The 23,589-nt window shown below is 35.7% G+C and overlaps 1 protein-coding gene across 2 annotated transcripts in view; it reads right to left on the reverse strand.

Moving 5' to 3' along the window:
* ICA1L (islet cell autoantigen 1 like) overlaps positions 1 to 23,589 on the reverse strand; it is a 65,179-nt gene that overhangs the window by 12,886 nt on the left and 28,704 nt on the right. For both annotated transcript variants that reach the window (XM_059393224.1, XM_059393225.1), the window contains exons 5-11: positions 22,985 to 23,108; positions 21,631 to 21,829; positions 19,753 to 19,878; positions 17,839 to 17,937; positions 16,370 to 16,452; positions 13,865 to 13,908; positions 3,932 to 4,006 (exon numbers count right to left, since the gene is read on the reverse strand). In XM_059393224.1, the coding sequence (XP_059249207.1) occupies positions 3,932 to 4,006; positions 13,865 to 13,908; positions 16,370 to 16,452; positions 17,839 to 17,937; positions 19,753 to 19,878; positions 21,631 to 21,829; positions 22,985 to 23,108 (750 nt within the window). The remainder of the gene's footprint in view (positions 1 to 3,931; positions 4,007 to 13,864; positions 13,909 to 16,369; positions 16,453 to 17,838; positions 17,938 to 19,752; positions 19,879 to 21,630; positions 21,830 to 22,984; positions 23,109 to 23,589) is intronic.

Raw genomic sequence — 23,589 nt, forward strand, 5'->3', positions numbered from 1 at the left:
TAAGAGAAAATCTTTGTAACTTTGGGTATGAAGAGTTTCTAGACAGGATACCAAAAGAACACATAAGAAAGAAAGTAAGTTGAAGTTTGTAAAATTTTTTAAATTTTGTGTTTTAAGAGGCAAATTTTTTTTTCTTAAAGATTTATTATTTATTTATTTGACAGAGATCACAAGTAGGCAGAGATGGGGGAAACAGGCTCCCCACTGAGCAGGGAGCCTGATATGGGACTTGATCCCAGGACCCTGAGATCATGACCCGAGCTGAAGGCAGAGGTTTAACCCACTGAGCGACCCAGGCACCCCATTAAGAGGCAAAGTTCAGAAAATAAGATGACTAGGATAAAATATTTACAAGTTATATGTCTGACAAAGAATTTGCATCAAGAATAAAGAAATCTTGCAACTTAATAATAAGGTAAATAACCCAATAGGCAAATAGCCCTGGGGCTAATAATATATTATATGTTAATCAAAAAAATTAAAATAGGCAAATAGGTCTTCATAGATTTGTCAACAAAGATATATGAATGGCCAATAAACACAGGAAAAGATACTCAACATCATAAATCACTGGAGAAATGCAAATTAAAGCCACAAATTGAAAGTACTAAAATGTACATTTTAAAGAGACAACACGCATGTTGACAAAGAAATGGAAAAACCAGACACCTCATTCTTTGCTAGTGGGAATGAAATGGTAGTAGAGCCATTTTTAAAAAACAATTTGACAGCTCCCTAAAAAGATATACTCAACTTACCACATAACCTAGCAATTCCATTCCTAGGAATCTAACAAAGAAAAATGAAAGCTTATGTCCATACTCAGAGAAGTATTTGAATGATCATAGCAACAATATTATAATAGCCAAAAAACATAAATAATCAAATGTTCATCAACTGGTAAATGGATAAACATAATGTGGTATATCCATACAATGGAATATAATCATGAATAAAAAGTAAGGAATCTTGGGGTGCCTGGGTGGCTCAGTGGGTTAAGCCTCTGTCATTGGCTCAGGTCATGATCTCAGGGTCCTAGGATGGAGCCCCGCATTGGGCTCTCTGCTCAGCAGGGAGCCTGCTTCCCCCCTCTCTGCCTGCTGCTCTGCCTACTTGTGATCTCTCTCTGTCCAATAAAAAAATAAATCTTTTTTTTTTAAATTAAGGAATCAGAGTTAGCAAAATGCAGCATATACATATAATGGAATATTCAGTCTTGTAAATGAAGGAAATTCTGCAATACACCACTGTATGGATGAACCTTGAGGACGTTATGCTAAGTGAAATAAACTAGTCAGAAAAAGACAAGTACTGTATGATTCCAAATACATGACATACTTGGATGTCAAAATCAGAGAGACAGAAAGGAGAATGTTGGGTGTCGGGCTGGGCAAAGGTGGGGGGGGATGGGGAATTATCATTGAATGGATACAGCCTTTCAGTTTTATAATGAAAGGAGTTATAGAGCTGAATGTTGGTGATGCTTGCATAATATTATGTATGTAATATCGCTGAATTGTACACTTAAAACAGGATGGTAAATTTTATGTGTATTTTATAATTTAAAAATTAAGAAAAAAAGTAAATGAACTACTGCTGTATGCAACATGGATGAATCTAGAAAAACATTAGGCTTAATGGAATACATCTAAAGCCAAACACAAAAGACTACCTTTTGTACAATTTTAGTCTAAGAAAGGGAAATTTATAGAGATTAGTATTCTTCTAGGCCTGAGAGTTGAGAGTGAGGATTGTAAACAGTATGAGAGAATTTTTAAAAATATTCTAATATTCAGTGTGGTTATAGATGCACAACTCTATAAATTTACTAAAAATTGCTGAATTTTGCATTTAGAACTGGTAATTTTTTAAAACTTATTATCTCCATAAAGCTGTTAAATAATCAAGAGATTTTATACAAGTCTATGCAAATAAATCTGACAATCTAGACAAAATGAGTTATTTGAGAAAAATAAAACTTACTAAAATTGATCCCAGTACATAAGAAAAGGTTAAACAGACCAATTTCCATAGAGAAGAAAACACAAAAAGGTACCAGGCCTAAAGTTTTCACAGGGAAATCAACAGCAATGTACAAATAGTAAATAAAATATCAGCAAATTAATGCACAATGACAAAGCTGGACTTATAACTGGAATGCAAGGATGGTATAATATCAGGAAACCCATTAATACAGTTCATCATATTAACACATTGAGGAAGAAAAATAATTGCTGGCATAGATACTGAGAAAGCTGTTGTCAAAATTCAATAACGATTCCTCATAAGAACTCTTAAGAAATTAGAAATGTATGGATACTTCTCTAACATCATAAAACATACACCACATATCAAAAGCCAACATCCTAATTAATTCAGAAACATTACAGGAACTCCCATTAAAATTGGGAAATGCTCACCACTATTTAACATCATTCTGGAGGTAGTAACCAGGCAATGAAACCAAAGAAATCAATTATAATAAAAAGAATTGGTAAAGAGAGAACAGGATTATCTCTGTTTGCAAACTACATGTTGGTATACTTAGAAAATCCTAGACAATCAATGATAAAACTAACCCAAACTAAAAAAATTCAGCACGGTAGCAGCATATAGTATTAACATGCAAAAAATCAATAGCATTTATGTGCACAAAACAATAACCAGTTAAAAATATAATGGAAAAGGGGCACCTGTCTGGCTCAGTTGGTACACAGCATGCAACTCTTGATCTCATGGTCGTGAGTTAGAGCCCCATATTGGGCATAAAGATTACTTAAAATAGATATATATTACACATGTATATGTATTTGTATGTAAAACACATATATATACACATATATATGTATATGAAAGGTATAAATATACATATGAAAAGGAAACCTAATTTATAATGGCAACAAAAAATATAATACTTAGAATAATAAGAACTGCTCAAATCCTATATGAAAAAAGCCTATAAAAGATACACAAGGAAATTTTAACAAATAGAAAAATCTCCCTTGTTTCTAGGTAGGATGCCTAAGCACTATCAAACTGTCAGTTTTCCACATTTAATGTGACCACAATAAAAGGAACAATGAGCCTTTTTATGGAGCTAGACAATACAATATAAAGCTTATGTTGAAAAATAAACATGAAAGAATCACTAAGAAAATAATGAAAATGATACTAGCCCTATCAGATGTAAAAACACAAAAGAAAATTTCTGTAATTAAAACAGTGTGGCACTGGTACAGGCACACATCAAGGAAAAATAAAGAGAGTCCAGAAACAGACCCAAGTACGTACAGAAATCTAGTATATGAGTGGGAGTTATCTCAAATTCCTATGGCAAAGACAGCATTTCAAAAAAACAATCACATTTAAGCCATCGCTAGTACCGTATGGCTAAAAAAAACTCCAAGTGAGAGATATAAATGTAAAAAATAAAAGTATACAAATACTAGAAGACAGCATAAATAAACTCTAACTTGGGTTTTACATATGACAAAAATCAAGATCTAAGAAAAGATTAATAAATTTGACTACATAAAATTATTTTTTTAATTTTCATGGCAAGAAACAACTACATGAAAAGACAAAAGACAGGTAACATAGTGGGAAAAAACTATTTGCAACATAAAGATATTCAAAGTAGTATTTAGAGTGTCTACAACTGCTGGATGACAGAGGGACAGCAGAGAGTGAGACAGACACTGTCCTTCCGGTCCTCACAGTTACACAGATCCATTTGGACAAGAGCTCAGACATATAAAACAAATAATGACTTAATTTCCATTGATATGTGCTATAAAATAGAAGTAAAGGGTTGCATCCCTGTGTAGAGACCTATACAGGTTTTAATGTTAAGGAAATAATTATTAAATTAAAACTGAAGAATTTTAAATAATAAACTATCCATATATATAATGAAATTACCATTTCTTACCATTTTCAGAATGAGAAAACTGAGGTGCTTCAAACTCTCTTATTTGAAAATGCTTTTCCTTGTAACCTTCGGCTACTGAAACAAAATGATATAAAAGATAAGCTGAATAAGTAGAAATTTAGCATGCTTATTTACTATAATATTTTATAATAATCTGGCCTAAGTGTGCAATTGACCACATCAGTTTATAATATGTATAAAATGGAGATGTAAAAATTTAAAGAACTATATATAAAAATCACATTTGTGTGTATGAGTATATATATGTGTGCATACATGTATATTTGTGTGCATAGATGGTTCCTGACTTACAATTTTTTGACTTCATAATGATACAAAGGAGATAATCAGTAGAAACTGTACTTCAGATTTTGAATTTGATATTTTCCCAGGCTAGTGAGACATAATACAGTATTCTCTTGTGATGCCGGGCAGAAGCAACGAGCTGCGGCTCCCAGTCAGCCATGTGATCACGGGATAAACAAATGATACACTTAACAATCTTCGGTACCCATAAGACCATCCTGTTTTCAGTTTCAGTATTTGATAAATTATATGAGATACTCAATACTTAATTATGAATTAGGCTTTGTGGTAGATCATTTTGCCTACCTGCAGGCTAACAGAAGTGTTCTGAGCCAGGATAAGCTATGATGTTCTTATGTTAGATATATTAAATGCATTTTGACTTATGATATTTGCCTTTTTTAGGTATAGAAAGTAAATGTCTTATGATATTTTTAATTTTAATTCCAGTATAATTAAAATACAGTGTTACATTAGTTTGAGGTGTTCGACTTATATTTTCAACTTACGATAGGTTTATCAGAACCTAACCCCATCTAAAGTTGAAAAAGATTTGTAATACAATATGTATAATTCACACACAAAAAAACTTTATAATACCCATAAGTATGCAGGTCCTTTGTTACATCTCTGTCCCCTTGAAAGTATAAAGTTTTCACATTCCAGGTAAACTGGTACATCTGCTATGAAAAACAGTATAGAGGTTCTCCCCAAAATTAAAAATAGAACTACCAAATGATTCAGCAGTGCCACTTCTGGGTATTTTATATGAAAAAAAAAAAAAGAACCCAAAATCCACTACCTTAAAAATATATATGTACCCCCATGTTCACTGTGGTATTATTTACAATAACCAAGACATGGAAACAAACCAAGTGTCCATCAGTGGACAAATGGGTAAAGAAAATGTGGTGTGTGTGTGTGTGTGTGTGTGTGTGTGTGTGTGTGTAAAATATTAATCAGCCATTAAAAAATGAGATCTTGCTATTTTCAACAACATGGATGGACTTATAAACATTATGCCATGTAAAATAAGTAAGACAGAGAAAGACAAATACTGCATGATCTTGCTTGTATGTAGAATTTAAAAAACAAAAAGACAAAAACCAAGCTCACAGACAGACCAGATTTGGTAGTTGCTGGAGGCAGGGGATGGGGGAAGTAGGCAAAATAGGTAAAGAGGGTCAAAAGGTATAAACTTTTGGTTATAAAATAAATAAAAGATATGTAATATAACATGGTGACTAGTTAATAATACTGTATTGCATACTTGAAAGTTGCTGAATGAGTAAATCTTAAAAGTTCTCCTCACAAGAAATGATGGGTGTTAACTAGACTTATTCTTTCACACTGTAAGAGTGAATCACACTGTAACAGTGTGATTCTTTCACACTGTATACAAATATCAAATCATTATGTTATAAATCTGAAACTAGTATGTCATTTATACCTCAATTAAAGAAAAGTTTTCACATTCCGAAGCCTAGCCCTTTCCGTGTGTCTAATTCTGTAATCTCTGAAAGTCCATTTTATATTTTGTTCTGCTTGTTCTCCATGTCTCTGGACAACAGATATTTAATTTACCTGCATAGTTGTAAACAACTTCTCCGCATTCCTCACCTCCACCAAAGTGAGACTAGTAGTAATTTCATATGAAGGCAAAGATCAAAAAAATGTGCTAAAAGACAGCATACCCCCAAAGCTCTCCAGGCAAAAAGTTGTTTATAAAAAAAGATCTTCAAGTTTGGGGTATATACTGAGACAAGTTATGCCCTATCATTAATCTGGGATCCAGTTTCCCACATAATTCATCTGTACCTCATCTGCAACCCAATATAAACACAGGCCAGGAAGAAAAAAAGAAGGAAAGAAAGAAAAGCCAAAAAAGCCCAAGATTTTGACATCTTCAACTATATCAAGGACACCTTTTAAAAAGATAATGAAACCAAAATGTCTCCTACATAAAACATGAATAGTGTTGCTGCTGTACAGTGAGCGTAGAAGGTGTAATACATTTAAGGACAAGGTAGTAATATCTCTACTACATTCTTCTTAAAAGTTGGTGCTCAATTTAGATACTACAAAAGAAAATGGAAAAAGTTAAACCAAACAAAGTAGTCAAAAGAAAAACAAAATAAAAAGAAAGGTATAAGGAATTCAGTGTTATTTAGCTTTAAGATAAGGAAGCAAAGGATAAATTAGGTTCTAAGTTCAAATAGTATAAAGATGGTTTAAAACTACAGAAGATAAAAAAACAGACTATCAATAAAGATTTCAGTTGAACTCTAGAAAAATCTGGGAATGAGAAAGAGATTCTGGAGGTGGCCAGAGAAGGGAATGAAGAAGAGAGTAAGAGTTTGAGGGCAGGGAAAGAATGGGTGACTCAGTCACACACCATGGAAATTTTGGTAAGCTACAGAAACAGAGTTTGGGGAATGGAAAATTAGTGAAAAACAGACCTGAAGAACTTACCTAGACCCGAAGAAAAGAAGGAAAAGAGATGGAAAATATGAAAGAGAGGACAAAAGATATGAAAGACGAATGAAAAGGTCCAACATAAGCTTACTGAGGTTCCAGAGGAGAAAACAGAGAAAATGGAGGAGCAATATTTTAAAAGATAATGGTGGATGTATACATATTTATCATATATAAAAAAAGACGATAATGGCTGAGCATTTTCCAGAACTAATAAAAGACACAGTTACAGGAAATATAGCTTATACTATGAAAGATGAAAAAATTTTAAAAACCTGCACATTTGGACACATGGTACTGAAACAGCAAGAACACCAAAATGAACAGCATATCCTTAAAGCAGCCAGAAAGAAAAACCAAATTCACTAAATAATTAGACTAACAGAAGATTTCTCAACAGCCCAGGGAAAACAGAAAACAATACAACAATATTTACAAAGTGGTGAAAGAAAATACCAACCAACCTAAAATTATTTACTAAGCAAAACTGTCTTTCAAAAATAAGAAATAACAATTATTTACAAACATAAGCCAAGTTTACCATCATGGAATCTTTAATAACTTCCAAAACTAAAAGCTATAGTAACAGAAAAGGAAAATGAGGTCACAATGAAGATCTGAAATATATGAAGAAATAATAACAAAGAAAAAATACTGGTAAAATACAAATAACATTTCTTCATAAAACAAAAATATTTTTTATTGCTATGTGGGAACTCACAAAAAGAGAAATAAAACATTGAAGAATAATAGTTGGTGAAGTGAGATGGAAGTGACTGGATTTAGTTTAAGATCTTTGTAATGTTTTGGGAATACTGAGATAGTCATAAACCTAGCCTTTATTTCAAGTACGAATGATATGGACACCTGGGTGGCTCAGTCGGTTAAAGTATGCATGATAAAACTCAAGGGAAACCACCAAAAACAAATAAAATGTGTAACTTCCAAACTAGTACATGGGGGGGAAAAAGGACTAAGAAATCTTCAAAAACAAATAATAAAATCTTAATCAATCCAAAGTAAGCCCAAACAGGGACAAGAGAATGGGGTAGAACAAAACAAAGAGAAAACAGAAAGTACAAGTCCAAATATAAACCATGGCAATAAATGTCAATGGACTAAATTAATCAAAAAAAAAAAAAAAAAAAAAAAGAATGACAAACTGATATATGGGGCCTTTAAAAAAAAAATCCAGCTTAATTTTATTTATAAGAGACATAACCTAAGATATAAGAACATGGGAAAGTTGAAATTAAAAGTGCATAAAGGGGTATACAAAGCAAATACTAACAAAAATAAAACTACTTAAGCTAAGCTAATGTCATATAGAGGGAACTATAAGCCAAGAAGTAATATTAGGGACAGAAGGGGTCATCATATTATTAACAGATTAATTTGCTAAACAGATATAAGAATTCTAAACTGGGGTGCCTGGGTGGCTCAGTCAGTTGAGTGTCCAACTCTTGGTTTCAGCTGTCATGTTCTCAGGGTTATGAGACTGGGCCCTGGGTCAGGCTCTCTGCTCAGCATGGAGTGTGCTTGAGATTCTCTCCCTCTTCCTCTACCCCCATTTGTGCTCCTTCCCTCTCTACAATAAATAAGGGGTTCCTGGGTGGCTCAGTCAGTTAGGTGGCTGCTTTTGGCTCAAGTCATGATCTAAGGGCCCTGGTAGTGAGTTCAGCACTGGGCTCCCTGCTCAGCAGGAGGTCGGCTTCTCCTCCCTCTGCTGCTGTCCCTTCTTGTGCTCTTTTGCTCCCATGCTCTCTTTCTCTCTCTCAAATAAATAAAATCTTTAAAAAGAGATTTTAAACTTCTATGCAACCATCACTCCAAAATCCTAAGTATATAAAGTGAAAAAGTGCAGGAAAAATGAAAACCGACTACAGTAGCAGAGATTTCAAAGTACATTTCTCAATTACTGATATATTAAATAAATAAAAAATTAGTAAAGCTATAAAAGACTTAAAGCAGCACAAATAATTAGCTTGATGTAACAGATATGTAGGCTCCTGCACTCAATGATTAGAGAACACATCAAGCCCATGGAATATTTAGAAAATTTGTCCACTTCTTAGTCCACAGACAGTGTCCCAATAATTCAAAGAATCGGTATGACAAGGATACATTCTCTGACCATGATGAAATTAAGTTAAAAAATCAATGACAAAAAGGATAATTTCAGTATCCCCTTAATTTGCTGATTTTAGAAACACAATTTAAAATCACTCATGGCCATAGATGACAAAAGATATAATGAAAAGCTAAAAACAATTTAAATCAGATTATAATGAAAATACTATATATCAAAGTTTCTGGAATCCATACAATGGATTAAGCAATATAAAGGAAGTACCAACACAACCTGTGACATGGATGAAGCTCAAAGTGTTACATGAAGTGAAAAAAGATACAAGGACACCACACATGGCATGATTCTAGCTACATGAAATGTCCAGAAAAGGCCTAGGAGTGGGAACGGGGATTACAGCAAGCAGGCGTGAAGGATCTTACTGCTGAGGGGATAAAAAGGTTCTAAATCTGACTTCTAGAGATAGTTGCAATGCTCTGTCGTAACTAAAAATTACTCATTTATACAACAGAATGAGTTTTAGGATAAAATATACCTCAATAAAGCCTTTTTAAAAAAAAAAACTTGTGGGATATAGAAAAAGAGAAATTTTAGCTTAAAAAAAAACAAAAATAATAGAGGAAGAAAATAATGAAGATAAGAACTACAATTAATGAAACAGAAACAAAGATTCAATAGAAAACCAAAAGCTGATTTGTTGAAAGAATAAACCCTTAGCAAAATTCATTAAGAAAAAAAGAGAGAAGGAACAAATAAATATCTGGAATTAGAGAGTAGACATAATGGGACACCTGGGTGGCTCAGTTGGTTGAGCATCTGACTCTTGATTTTGGCTCAGGTCATGATCTCAGCGCTGTAAGACTGAGCTCTGCATTAGGCTCCAAGATCAGCAAGTCTGCTTGGATTCTCTCTCTCCCTCTCCCTCTGCCCCTCCTCCCACTTGTGTTATTTCTCTCACTAAAATAAATAAGCTCTTTAAAAAAAAAAAAAAAGTAGGGCGCCTGGGTGGCTCAGTGGGTTAAAGCCTCTGCCTTTGGCTCGGGTCATGATCTCAGGGTCCTGGGATCGAGTCCTGCATCAGGCTCTCTGCTCGGCAGGGAGCCTGCTTCCTCCTCTCTCTCTCTGCCTGCCTCTCTGCCTACTTGTGATCTCTGTCTGTCAAATAAATAAATAAAATTAAAAAAAAATATGATCTGTATCTATGTGTACACTTAAAAATGCCTCTTGCATTAAACTGTACACCTATCATGTGCCATGTAGTTTATAAATATCTCTAGTCTTAATATCTCTGTAAGGTAGGCGTATATGACTCATATTTCAGATGAGAAAAATGGGAAAGGTAAATATGACTTGTTTTTAAAAGCTGGCATTCAAACCCTGGTTTTTCTGACTCCAAAGCTGCACTGATTGAATATATACTGATTGTATACATAATCTGTATTTATAAAAAAATAAAAAAAGAACGTGTATTGAAGTGTGAGGAGAAGCTTGAAACTTATTCATACCACCCTGAAATAAATGTCTACATTAAAAGCCCTCATCTTGGAGAAAAATCAAAATTCCCTCAGGAAAATAATTAGACCTTCTAATGAGGTGCTGCTAGAAACCTAACTCATTGCTGAGTACAGCCTCCAGGCCCATGTGACCAGGAAGCCTGGACTGAGACCCTGGGAAGTTACAAAGCACATCCTACCACCCACCCAGAAAGAGAAACAAGTCAGCAGCCCCACCCGAGTATGAAGCCTAATCTCCTGCCCTGCTCACTGGGAAGCCCTAACAGTGACCGTGGGGGGCTCCAGAGCCCAGCGTACAGTGCTGCCCTGCAGCCAGCTCCTGTCTATAGCACTGCCTGGCATGGAGGCCACGCAGATGGCCGTGTTAGCTGCTGAGCACAGCCTGCCGTCTCAAGTGAGCAGGGAGCCCAGGCAGTGATCCTACTCAGTTGTAAAACACAGCCTCATGCCCTGCCCAGTCATGCAGTAAAGCATGAGGCCCACTCAGCTAGGAAGTATGGCCAGCAATCTTGCCCAACAGCCACCGCCCTGCCTGATGTAGAACCCAGCCTCTGCAGTCTCAATTGCAAAGCACTGGGTGAGCCCATATCAGACCATGAAGCCCTGCCTGTGACCCTGCCTGAAAAAATTGGCTCGGCAGTGGCATCCTTTGATCAGAGATGACTGTGAAGCCCAGCTAGTGACCCTGCCTGACCTCAGAGCACAGCCCTTTCACCAGGGATCCCAGCTAACAGCACCACTTAAACACAAAATACAGCCAATGGGTCTTTTCCAACCTCAGAGCATGAGCAGCGCCTTTGTCCAGTCAGATACAACAACACACTGTAATCACACTGTCAAAAGTCAAAGACTGAATTTTTAAAGCAGCAAGAGAAAAGTACTTCTCACATATGAGGGAGCCACTATAAGACTGTAAGATTTCGCAGGAGAAATTTTGCAGGCCAGGAGACAGCAGTATGATATACTCTAAATACTGAAAGAAAAAACCTCAATGAAGAATATTATACCCAGCAAAGCTGTCCTTCAGAAATGAGAGATAAAGCCCTTCTCAAACAAATGAAAGTTGAGATAGTTCATCGACCATAGACCTCCCTTACAGGAAGGCTAAAGGACATTCTACAAGACAAAATGAACGGATGTTAAATAACCTTATAAAACCACATGAATGTGTACAGTGCATAGGTAAAGGTAAATATATAGTCAAAGATTATATAATATTGGAAGAGTTTTGTATAAATCACTTTAAACTCCAGTTTAAAAAGCAAGCATTAAAAATAACTCTAACTACAATAATTAGTTATTGGATACACAATGAAAAAGGTGTAAACTAAAATGTGAGGGGGAGACAACTGTGGAGTTTCTGTATAGTAATGAAGTTCTTATTAGCTTAAAATAGGATGTTATAGTTCATGATTGCATATAGAATGGAATTACTCAACCATTAAAAAGAATTAAATCTTGCCATTTGTGACAACATGACAGACCTAGAAGATACTAAGAAGTTACTATGCTATGTGAAACAAGTCAGACAGAGAAGGACAAATACCTTATGATTCCCCTTATATCAGGACTAAAAAAAAAAATCAAAACCAAAATGGAGCAAAACAAAACAAACAACATCACAGAGAACTACCCTTTGAATATATATATATATATATATAGATATAGAGAAATAGTGGTTGCCAGAGGAGAGTGGGGTGGAGACATAAACAACATACATAATGGAGATTATGAGGTACAAACTTCCAGTCATGAAACAGATAAGTCACGAGAATGGAAAGTACAGCACAGGGTATACAAATGACAATATTGTAATAACTTTGCAAGATGACTACATTTATTATGGTGAACATTTCATAATGTCCATAACTGTCAAATCCCTGTGTTTTGTACCTGAAACTATTATAGAATTTGTTTATTTATTTGACAGAGAGAGAGAGAGAGAACAAGTGGGGGTCAGGACGGTGGCAGGCAGAGAGAGCAGGAGAAACAGGCTCCCCACTGAGCAGGGAGCCTGATGTGGGGCTTTCTCCCAGGACCCTGAGATCATGACCCAAGCTGAAGGCAGATGGTTAACTGACTGAGCCACTAGGTGCCCGCAGTACCGGGAACTAATATATGTCAACTATACTTCAATTAAAAAAAAAAAAAACACCTGGGAAAAGACTCTTTGACGTTGGTGTTGGCAATGATTTTTTTGCATTGGACACCAAAAACACAAGAAACAAAGGCAACAATAAAGAAGATTACATGAAACTAAAAATCCTCGGCACAGCAAAAAAAATAACAATCAACAATCAAAAACCCAACCACATTTGCCTACAGAATGAGTAAAATATTTGCAAACCATCTGTATGATAAGGGGTTCCTATCCAAAATATGTAAGGAACTCATAACTTAATCGCAAAAACAAAATAACCTGATTAAAAAAGGGCAAAAGAACCTAGATACACATTTTTCCAACTGCAGAAGACATGTACACAGCCAACACATACAGGAAAAGGTGCTCAACGAAACACGACTCATCAGGGAAACAGAAATCAAAACCACAGTGAGCTATCACCTCACGCTTGTTAGAACGCTAGTATCAAAAAGAGAAGAGATAGCAAGTGTGGGACAGGCTCTGGAGAAAAGGGAACCCTTGTACATTGTTGGTGGGAATGTAAATTGGGGCAGCCATTATGAAAAGTACTATGGAGGTTCCTCAAAATATTAAAAACAGAACTAGCATATGTTCCAGCACTTCCACTTCTGGGTATATATCCAAGGGAAATAAAATTATTATCTTGAAGAGCTATCTGCATCCCCATGTTCTTTGCAGTATTATTTACAATAGTCAAGACATGGAAACAACTGAAGTATCCATCACAGATAAATGGATAAAGAAAATGTCATGTATATAGATATGTATAATAGAATCAAATTGAATATTATTTACTCATAAAATAACATGGATGAATCTGGAGGATATTATGCTAGGTGAAATAAGTTAAAGAAAGATAAATACTATGGGATCTCACTTAAAGTTTAGATCTTAAAAAGCCAAACTCAGAAACAAAGAGTAGATTGGTGGTTATTAGGGTCTAGGAGAGGAGAAATGGTGAAATTTGGTCAAAGGGTATAAACTTCCACGTAAAGATGATAAAGTTCTGGGGATCTAATGTATATCGTGACAACAGTTAACAATACCATATTACATACTTGACATTTGCTAAGAGAATAAGTTTTAAATGTTCTTGCTACCAAAAGGTATATAGTACCTATGTGAGGGGATAGATGTGTTAGCTACGTATATAGTGCTAATCATTTAGCAATACGTACTATATTAAATCATCACATGGTATACCTTAATCCTACACAGTGTTATATGTCAACTATAACTCAATAAAGCTGGGGGGAAAAGAAAGCTAACTCAAAAGTGTTTATATAGAAGAGATTTATAAATGGATTTAACATGTTTTTTTAAATGAATGGATATTAATACAATCTGTTTTAAAAGGTTGTGACAAACTGTTTTGACATTTCAAATGTGATCATTTCACATCTTACCTGGTTCATTTCCCAAGCTCACTTCCTCATCTGACAAAACTAACCTAAAGTAAAAACCAAAAAATGCAAAGATTTTGGTTAAAATATACTCAGGACTCATATCCTATAATTGTATATGGTTAAAAAAAAATTTTTTTAACTGAGATGACATATAAAATAGTTGTCTTGTAGATAGCTCTAAAATCTGAGACAAATGCCACTTCTTCTCTAGATCTACATAGACTATGAAAATAATCCTTCATCCCTTATTCTTTCAACAACAGTTACCGAGTACCGAGGAAGCAACAGGCACCATGTTTGGTATTACAGGCACCGTGCTAAGTGCTACATATAGTGAACATCTGTCACCAAAGTCCTGGAGTATGAGGTTTCATTTTCAAGCACGGAAGCAATTTGCTCAAGAATACTTGGGATCTAAATAGAGGGAATGAAGAATCACAGAAAAAATGGAGCACTCTATTTTGAACAAAGTGATGTTTGCACAAGAAGACACATTTGCCTAAAATATTCTCAGTCAATACTAATTTTGGATATTTGTATCATCCATCTGCAGTAAAAAAATCAGACAAAGAAATTGAACATAGATTAAGGCATTATTCCTGGAGTTTAACCTCATAACTCCAGTATTAGAGGCTGTCTTTAATAAATCTTTAAAGATACATAACAAGCAATACAGGTACCGCCTGCTTTTCAAAAGTTTGCATTATGCTTCTACAGAAGACCTACGTTAGTACCCACCTTTGCTAACTGAAAGAAGTCCAAAGAGGATTTTCACTTTTATAAAAAAAGCAAAAAGCAAAATACAGTGTTGTTTTACAAGGAGCCCTTTTAGAGGCGGTGTGACCCTGAGCAGCGACAGCAGCGCCACCCAGGCTCCTTCCCTGAGAACTACACTCAGCCTCTCAGCATTAAGCCACTAGAGTTCTGAATGGTATCTGTGCACAGCTGTGCTCTATCTAGATTTATTTTGTGCATATGCTAGCAAGATGTGTGCTAGGGTGTCAGGAAAGCCTGAGAGAGGTTATTTTTTGGGTCTAGGAATACTCAAAAAATTTTCCACAAAAATTAATGGTAATTGCTTCTTTGCCTTACACTGTTTACTGGCTTATGAAATGTTTCGTCGGAATACTCCACTTTCGGATAGCAGGGGAAACCTACACGGTATTTATTTGCAAAAAACACAAAAATAAACCTACAGAGAAAGTAGATACTAATGACTTGGAATGAAATTTCCAATAACAGCATATATACATGGGTTTTTAAACAACTTGGATGGAAGAAAAAATAAAATGCTTTGTACTTTGTTAGTTAACTGAAAAGGTAGTTATCATAATGCCGAAGATGCATGAGAGGATTTTGAATAAAACTTTCATGAAATGTGATAGTGGAAAAATTTTACTAAATGAATATATTTCATGTAACATAAGATATTAAATGTTAATGTATAAGTTTCAGTTATAACTATACATTTGATTAATCTACATCCTAAATTTTTGTATAGTCAAGTTAGCCATAATATTTGTTTGGATTTCCCCACAGAGCAAAGAGGGACCTGCTGATATCCTGGATCACGTTTCACTCAGCAGTACATGGTCTGTCACAGTTTGGGTCTTGTTTCTGGGTGTGTTACTACACTGAGTGCAACCTACTTAAAATGAGAAGTGGAAGCTCTGAAAGGAAAACAAGAGTACGATAAAAAGGGAAACAGGCAACGTACAAGATGTGCATGGCAAGAAGCCCCATTTTCAGGCAACCAGTCCCAGTCCTATTGGTGTTGCTCTGGAGATAGATGTTCAATAGCTTCTGTTTCATAGCTGCTGGCACCTGTCCCTTCCTCTTGCAAGCTGGCCCTTCTGGGATTCTAGGTAGAGACTCTTAATACAAAGCTCAGTCTCCCAAACTACAGAATTTGGAGTTATCGCCTCAATCTGTTCTGTACTGTTACCATCAACTTTGCTTGCCATGTCTAAAATAGGGGGGGAAATCAGGCTTCAAAACAAATGTTTAATATTAACTGGTAAAATGGGGCACCTGGCTGGCTAGTCAGTTGAGCACCTGATTCTTGATCTCTGGGTCGTGAGTTCAAGTCCCCTGCTGGGTATAGAACTCACTTTAAAAAAAAAAAAAATCTCTTGGGACGCCTGGGTGGCTCAGTTGGTTAAGCGGCTGCCTTCGGCTCAGGTCATGATCCCAGCGTCCTGGGATCGAGTCCCACATCGGGCTCCTTGCTTGGCAGGGAGCCTGCTTCTCCCTCTGCCTCTAGCCTGCCACTCTGTCTGCCTGTGCTTGCGCTCTGTATCTCTCTCTCTAACAAATAAATAAAAATCTTTAAAAAAAAAAAATCTCTTAAAGATATTAACTGGAAAAATGACATAGAAATAAATATTCAGTAAGTCAGAAAAGAAACAATTCTTTCCATATATATCCTTATCAGTAGCCACAGTTTCCAAATACATCATATTATCATGTATCAGTATCCATAATACCATACTTCTGCCTGCTTACTTATTGAGGTTTTCAGTGAGAGAACTGTTCTCTGTTTGTTCTTTGTGGTCTTCAGTAAACTTGCTTGGAGTGTCCTGTAGTTGCTAAGGACAAGAAATTCAATGTTAAGTAGATGGAGTGTTTCTCTCTTTGTGCAAACAAAATGAGAATAAAAATTCTAAAAAACAACATAAAATGGGGATAATTTTGAAGTAGACTAGAGAGTGGGAAAGATGGGATGTAATGTAAATTGTAATGTAAATTGAACTAAGCCCTGTGTCTCTGTTTATCCTGGCTGCCTATGGCAACCATATGGCCTAGGACATAGGCTAGCCACAGGGTTTCTAAGTCTGTGATACGCCAAAGAAGACTCACGCAGTGTTTCTGACTTTGACTGCGATGTTCTAAATATGGCTGAAGATTTTCAACTTCATGTGAACAGAAATTAGATATTAAATTTGCCTAAAAACACAGTATGCTATCCAGTGAAACATTAATAGAGAAAAAAAAACATACGCACAACAAAAAACATAAAGACTAATATGAGGGTATCTATTTGACTGGAAGATGCTCTGTGAGAACATGACTTAAAAATCCATACCAAGCCCCAGGAATACACAGGTACAAGATAGGGATCTATCCTAGATACCACATCTAGCTTGAGTAATCTCAACAATAACATTTTCAAGCTCTATTTAAAACAAGACAATTCACAGACCTATACCCCTGGGGCAAATAATAAATTATATGTTAATTAAAATAATGAAAAAATAAAATAAAACAAGGCAGAGAGATAGGTTCAAAGGCATTGAAATCTAGCCTAACCAAAGTAAAGAAATGATTACCATGGTGTGACTCTGCTAGATAAGCCATATGCAAAGAAGACTGACAGGAAGATACTCAAATGTTAAAAACCTCAGAGTACCTTTTACTATGTAGGCATTACAGAAAGAGTTGATCTAATACAAGAGAGTAGTCTCTTAAGCTGTAATCACCCATAATTTTTGCATCATGAATCACATCTACATATGATTCTATTCTCTACAGAAGAAAACTATACTTTACAACATGAGTATAAAAGTAAAGCAAGGGAATTTTTAAGTTCTAAAATTGTCAGGTATGTACTCTGGTTGTTTTTGAAAAGCCAACGACCATTTTCCATTGCTTGTTCCTCTGAAGTTTTTCTTTTCCATAACTTTTTCTTATCTCATTTGCATTTTAATTTTCTTTTCTCTTGCTGGCTCTTTTACTCCCCGCCTCTAACCCCCACCCAATATCTTGAGCCCACCAGCAGTATTCTCACATATTTGTTTAGTGTTGCTGGTAGCGCTTAGAATTAGGGACGTACTGGAAAACAACTGACTAAAGGAGTGTAGGAAAATGTTTCCCAGTGTTTTGTGAATTGAAAGTTAGGCTTAGCGCAAAATACTTTTGGTGTTATCCAAATGAAGTATAATATATCTAACAAAAGAACATGGAAAGAAATGTACCTTGACAGCTACAAAATCATATGGATGGAAGCCAGTACAGGCCCCATGGATCTGGGACATCAATCGAGCTGTTTTCTCCCAGAATCCAAGCAGTGTCCTCTGCAGAGAAAGAAAGGTTGTCACTACAGATATGATTTTTTTTTCACTGCTGTTTTTCCTCACTAATGTAGGCAGATGAATGGTTGCTGAATAATAAGCAGTAGGAAGTAAAATCAGTTTCTGGGTTTGGGAACCACACAGCCATGTAAATAGTAATTCTGCATAAGAACTGGCATCTTGGGGTACCTGGGTGGCTCAGTGGGTTAAGCCTCTGCCTTCGGCTCAGGTCATGATCTCAGGGTCCTGGGATCGAGCCCTGCTCCCCTCTCTGCTCAGTGGGGAGCCTGCTTCTTTCTCTCACTCTGCCTGCCTCTCTGCCTACTTGTGATCTCTCTCTCTCCAATAAATAAACAAATAAAAATCTTAAAAAAAAAAAAAAAAAGAACTGGCATCTGTATTGGCATATATATGTTCCTATCTGTACACAGCAGTGGAATGTACACTGGAATCAGCTAGAGAGTAATACTAGTAGATTAGAACACTTTCTGAAGAGTCCAAAAGAGAAATGTTAAAAGCACAAAAATACTGCATTTATATTAGGGGTATATGTGTAAATCTCTATGTTGGCAAGCATATATAAACCCTTATTAATTGGAAAAAAATAGTATGTACCACTAAATTTAGTCTTTCATTTGGGCACAAGAAAGAAAAAAAAAATGTGTTCTCAAGCCAACTCCAGTAACTGAACATTTTCCTTGGTGTTTCAAAGTTCCTAGTCAAAGTAAGGGGGCTGGCTGGAGAGAATAAGGAGAACCGAACTACAAGCTGTTGTGTTGCAGGCGTACGCCACATGGATTGCCGCACTTTTTTAAGTGTGTCCTTTCTTGACTCCTGAATTCCACAATACTGAATGGAAGGAGGCAGATTTCCTACAAGGCCCAGTGAATGGGCCTTGTTTATTATTTAGTTTATTATTTATTATTTAGTTTATTATCTTATGTAAATAGAGTTTATTCTATTTTGCCATTCATGAATACATGTTAAAATTAGTCATTGCTGGGGCGCCTGGGTGGCTCAGTGGTTAAAGCCTCTGCCTTTGGCTTGGGTCGTGATCCCAGGGTCCTGGGATTGAGCCCTGCATCGGGCTCTCTGCTCAGCAGGGAGTCTGTTTCCCCTCTCTCTCTACCTGCCTCTCTGCCTACTTGTGATCTCTGTCTGTCGAAAAAATAAATAAAATCTTTTAAAAAATTAGTCACTGCTACTAATTAACATCTAACTTACTCGTTGCATGATATTTATGTGTGATTTGAGGTAATAGAAGTGCAGGTGAGACTCCTGAGGTTAAAGTGGTGGGAGATGGCGACTTGGCAGAATGAAAAGAACACAAGACCCAGCATGAGAACACTTGGGTTTTTAGCCCAAATTACCATGTACTTTAATTCTCCTACATTTCACTTTCCTCAACTATAAAATGACAGGAAAGTTTTAAACTACTGAGCCACAGCTAGTAAACTATTTTAATAGTTTAAAATAATTTTAAACTATTGGGCCAAACAACAGTTTCAAGTTTTAAACTACTGGGTTGAGGATGTGAAACCTGCCTCAACGCCCCCCACTCAAACCTAGATGGCCCCTAAGTCTCCCTCTCCTAGGACACCAAGAAGAATAACATGAAGATACAGGAGTAAGGAATCCCGAATGTCTTTTTCAGTCTAGAATTCTATGATTCTCTGTCATAACCTCGGTAAGGCAATTTTCAAAGTCAAAAGAATCTGATTATTTATGCAATTTTTTTATACCCTTTAGACAACTTTTAAAAAGGAATCTCACCACTCATCTTTACTGCAAGGACATGCTGACCACGGAGGTGGGTACCTGGTAGGTAGTGAGTGAGTGAGATAACATATTGCAGCGACTAGCTCCAAGTAAATCCACTTTCTGACAAACATCCATCTTTAACTTGTCAAAAGAAGCTTTGCTATTTCTCACTTGGATCTGTACCTGCAACCACAATAATATTTATTATTATTACTGATAATACAGACACAAATATACCATATAGGCTCATGATACATATTTTCAGGCACATGAAGTTGTAATAAACATGACTAATTCGGTTTCCTTATATTATTATTTCATGATTAATGGTAAAGATTTGGGCTATTTTTAGTAATTGTAGGAGATTCTTTCCAATGGCTATCTTTATGCTGAGAAAGTATGCAGTGATAAATGGAAAGTATATAGTTAAGAAGAAAAAAATCCCACAGAGTCCAAATAAAAAGAAACATCCAAAACTACTGATGGATAATATCTAGCTAACAGAAGAATGAATGGAAAGGGGACATAGTTAACGTGTTGAGAAGCATTAATCATAGTTCTGAATCATGGAGATACATTTATAAATTTAAATATAGGCCTATCATATTTCTTACACGTGAGGTAAGTCATATGTCACCAAGTGGCATGAATATTCAACTTTTAAATATATGTATTGATTCATTCAAGAAGTATTTATAAGGTATCTATTATGTGCCAGGCACTGGGATATTGTGGTGAACAAAACACTGTTCTTTCCCACCACCCCTGAGTGAGGAGGCACAGGAAAAAACAGTAGTAAATAAATATATAAGATCATCTCAAGTTGCAAAGATAACATATAAGTGAAAAGAAATTACTACTTTGGGTAAGATGATGAGGGAAGCCTTTGGTGAGCTCATGCAAGATGTTTGAACTGGGACAGAAAGAAGATGAACGAGCCATGCCAACATTCTGAGAAGAGCATTGTAGGCTCAGGGAAAAGCAAGGACAAAAGTTCTGGGCATGGGAGGTCGGTGAAGAGTTTAATATGTTTGCAGAACAATACGGAATAGGCTAGAACATATTCCTTCCTGGGGCATGAAAAGGGCTAGAGTATAGGGAGTGTAAGATGTGGCTGCCCAGGGGCCAGGAAACAGGCTGTGCAGGGCTACCTGGGTCCAGATAATTTTAGAATGCATTCTTTTTCAATTAAAATTTAGGCAAAATTCGGATAACATAAACTTAACCATTTAAAAAATATACAATTCAGTGACATTAGTGTATTCACAATATTGTCTAACAACTCCCTTGGATTATATTCTAATTGTCAAGGTTTACAAAGGGGAAAGAATACCAGGTTGCTTGGCCTATACGGTGGTTTGGGTAAAGGCTCCACCAATATTAAATACGATTTGTAGCACATGTACACTATTTATAAAATGAAGGAGTGAGTGAATTTTATTATTCATATATGGTAAATTTAGGGCATACAATTCATAAGTAGTCTATTTAGCAAAAACACAAGTCCATACATACTTTGAATGTCTGTGGCCAAACTAGGTATTGTAGCAGAAGAAGAATCTGATAATCTTCACTTTTTCTTATAATAATCAAGTTACCTAAATTTTTACTTAAATTGTTTATTTTTTCCTCACTAATAAACTATTTCCCTCCCTCAAATCCCAAAAGTCCAGAGAAGAAACATTTAAAGGGTGGTGACATCTACCGTGAGAGGGATAAAAAACAAACTAATAGAAAATGTTGATAGGGTGGGGATGTCACTCAAAGAGTAAAAAAGTGTGAACTTTTGTACTTCAAAGGTCTCTAAGCAACCAAGAATTTATAATATAATGTGTTTTAAAAATAGCCTGATATTTTATGATCTTGAATAAATTATTCTGTGTAAGTTCACTAGGTTTATGTATCAAGAAACTGACAGGGAAGGGCTTCTCATACTTTTCTGAACTTTTCCATTTGTTTTAGGGTATCTGGGTCCAGCTCTTGGGACACGTCCTTCATCCACAGCAGGGCTCCTCTGTATTCTGTGCGCGCCTGTTCCATCCGATTGATTGTCATCAAGGTATCAGATACCGCCCTTTGACTGAATGTTGCTACTTCTTGCTTAAGACGAGACAGAGGAGTATACAGGGCCAATCTAACGGCAGAGAGGTAAAAATCAGAGGGATGTACATCCCATAAACAAAATAAAAAACAAAGGTTTAAAACCATAAAGCATATCTGCTGTGAGGATGAGTCTATAAAACAGGAAATTATTAAGATGCCTAAGGAACTTTAGAAAGCAAATAAAGATCATATAGCCAACTCTGAATTGTTAATGATGATGTGTCTATATCTCCCCCTTCTCTTATTTTAAGACATATATTATTTTTGCAATATTTTTTATGTTAATCCACACATAAATAACCTGCCAATAATTCTGCCCTTTAGAAAAGTGTTCCGTGGGTAAAAGAGATCCTGTATTCACAAAGCATAATCCTATAAATAGAAAGTCTTTCATGTGACAAATCTGAGGTAAAACCTGGGTATAGAGAAGCAGATAAAACACTAGAAGAACTAGTGAGTGTTGAGTTCTTAGCAGCTGAGGATGAGAACAAAAAAATCAAGAATTTAAGAAACACAAATCAAACCTAGCTCTTCTAGTCACCATTTTTTACTTAGTTACACTGAAGGGCCTTGTACTGAGTGTTCCTTTGTTAGTTCCTTAACGATGGGCTTTTGCTCTGATGTGGTGTTTCAGAATAAAGCCACTCAAGTTATACATCGTCACTGCAGGTCTGATAAGACCTATTTCTATTTTTCTTCTGAAAATGCAAAGATTTTGACTGTATTTAGTAAATGTAGGAGAGTCTTTGCTGCAGGTATCTTTATGTTAAAAATGTATAAAGTGATAAATGCCAAATATTTAAGAAGAAAAAATGCTCCCTGCTGAAAAAGAAGGAAAGTTCTAATGTACTCCTAGATAGTACAGTGTCCAAAAAAAGAAAGAAAATAATTAAAATACACATATTTTTATATGTATGTACCTGTTACATTAAACTACCTAAGAAATTTAAATACAGGCTTAAAGCCTATTTCTAGGAATTAAGCAACCTAAAATGTCCATTTTTAAGTAATTCTTTTACATACAAAATAAATAAGAGGCATCAAAACAATTATATGCTGTAATAGATCTCTCTTTTAACCCTTTACTGAAATGACCAGTAACCTTTACAGATATGCAAATTTAGAAACATAGGCCAAAACTATCATGTTGAGGACAGTTTTAAGGCTGATGTAAAAAATCGTAAACCTCTGCTTGGCTGAAGCACAGAGGGCCTTGCCGGCAGCATCCATCATTTTACCAGCGGGGGTTGGATCTCGTTCTGCTTGAGACTTTAAAAAGATTCCCAGCTCATTTTCTTCCTCTGATATAACTAGGAAAAAAATCACAATATAGTTAGCTGTTTCATCATTTGTTTAAAACACACAACAAAAATTCTCAATATGTAAGAATTACTTGGAGGAAGGAGAAGCTTATTTTAAAAATGCAAATTCCTGGGGCTACATTTACAGAGATTCTGATTTTATAGGTCTTAGGATCTGCTTCCCCCTACCCACAAGTACTCTGGATGGTTTTGATGTAAATTCTGTGAATTCTCAGAACTTGCATTTGGGAAAAACTGATCTTTAGTGAAGAAAAAAAAAAAAAAAGTTCCAAAATGACAAAACCACAATTGATGCACTAGCAATTGTGCAGACATGCATTTTAGGATCATTGCCTCTTAGTATTCGTATCCTATTTAAACTTAACTTAATCTTGACCCCCACCCTGGCTTCGGTGACATGTATTCAGTATCCCACGTGCACAGACATTCACAATTTTACTGCTGTAACTGTAAAAGTTGTCATGTAGTA

The sequence above is a fragment of the Mustela nigripes genome, chromosome 3 (genome assembly GCF_022355385.1).
Source record: "Mustela nigripes isolate SB6536 chromosome 3, MUSNIG.SB6536, whole genome shotgun sequence".
Lineage (NCBI taxonomy): Eukaryota > Metazoa > Chordata > Mammalia > Carnivora > Mustelidae > Mustela > Mustela nigripes.